The sequence below is a fragment of the Marmota marmota genome, unplaced genomic scaffold (genome assembly GCF_001458135.2).
Source record: "Marmota marmota marmota unplaced genomic scaffold, marMar, whole genome shotgun sequence".
NCBI lineage: Eukaryota > Metazoa > Chordata > Mammalia > Rodentia > Sciuridae > Marmota > Marmota marmota.
Window position 1 is genome coordinate 3,426,868 of NW_026000196.1, and position 796 is coordinate 3,427,663.

The following is a 796-nucleotide window of genomic DNA, read 5'->3' on the forward strand; positions in this document are numbered from 1 at the left end:
CAGAATAAAGATCCTTCACAAACTGAAACCAGGCTTCCCTCCTGCGCTCCAAGCACGCGTTATCCCTGGTTTGTTAGAGTAGCTCAATTCAGTTCTCGCTCTCCGCCTTCTCTCGATCTCTCCGCCTGGAATGCCACCTCCGCCTTGGAGCTTGACTCGGGCTTCCGGTCCGCTCCTGCCCCCGCTGCCCCAGGCTTGTCCTCACCAACAGCGAGTCCCACAGCAGTTCCCTTCACCCCGTGGCTTCCACCCTGTCCCTTCTCTGTAAAGCTTCCTATCGCAGCCTTGTGGGAGCGTTGGAAGCGATTTCCTTAGAGAACTATAGTCCAAAGAGGATGACTGGTGTCTTTGGAACTTTCCGGAATCCCCAGACGCCCAGCGCTCCTCTACCCAGAGCACGGAGCGATCGGGCTTAAGTGAGCGCGCCTCCTGGAGCTCGGGGGCTAAGGTTCTGACAGCGGTGGCGGCTCTCTGCAAGGCTGTCTCTCGCCCTGCAGCAGTCACTGGAAGAAGAGGGGCGTGGACACTTTCCTGACAAAGCACAACACCGCTGAGTCGCAAGGGTTTGTAAATCGCGCCCTATTTCACGATTTACAAACTGAGGCGCAGAAGAGATGGTGACTTGGCCAGGGTCACTAGGTGAGTGGCGTGCTCAGGCGTGAACCTTTGGCTTTCCAGAGGTGCTGCGGCCAGCAGTGAATGCGGCTCTATAGCCCGCCTCCGCCTCGGCGCCGGCTCGGGTGGGCGGCTGAGCCCGGTCTCGCCTGCTAGAGGGAGCCGGAGGGCAGGGCGGGGG

General features: G+C 59.9%; 1 protein-coding gene across 6 annotated transcripts in view; it reads left to right on the plus strand.

Annotated features, from left to right (window-relative positions):
- The window catches only part of Cpeb1 (cytoplasmic polyadenylation element binding protein 1), an 81,351-nt gene continuing 80,555 nt past the window's right edge, over positions 1-796 (plus strand). For 4 of the 6 annotated variants that reach the window (XM_048790187.1, XM_048790188.1, XM_048790184.1 and 1 more), the window contains exon 1: positions 1-639. Coding sequence is in view for 3 of the 6 variants with exons in the window: in XM_048790184.1 (XP_048646141.1) it covers positions 615-639 (25 nt within the window). In the remaining 3 variants the exon portion in view is untranslated. The remainder of the gene's footprint in view (positions 640-796) is intronic. The other 2 variants (XM_015493017.2, XM_048790185.1) reach the window with 1 other exon arrangement.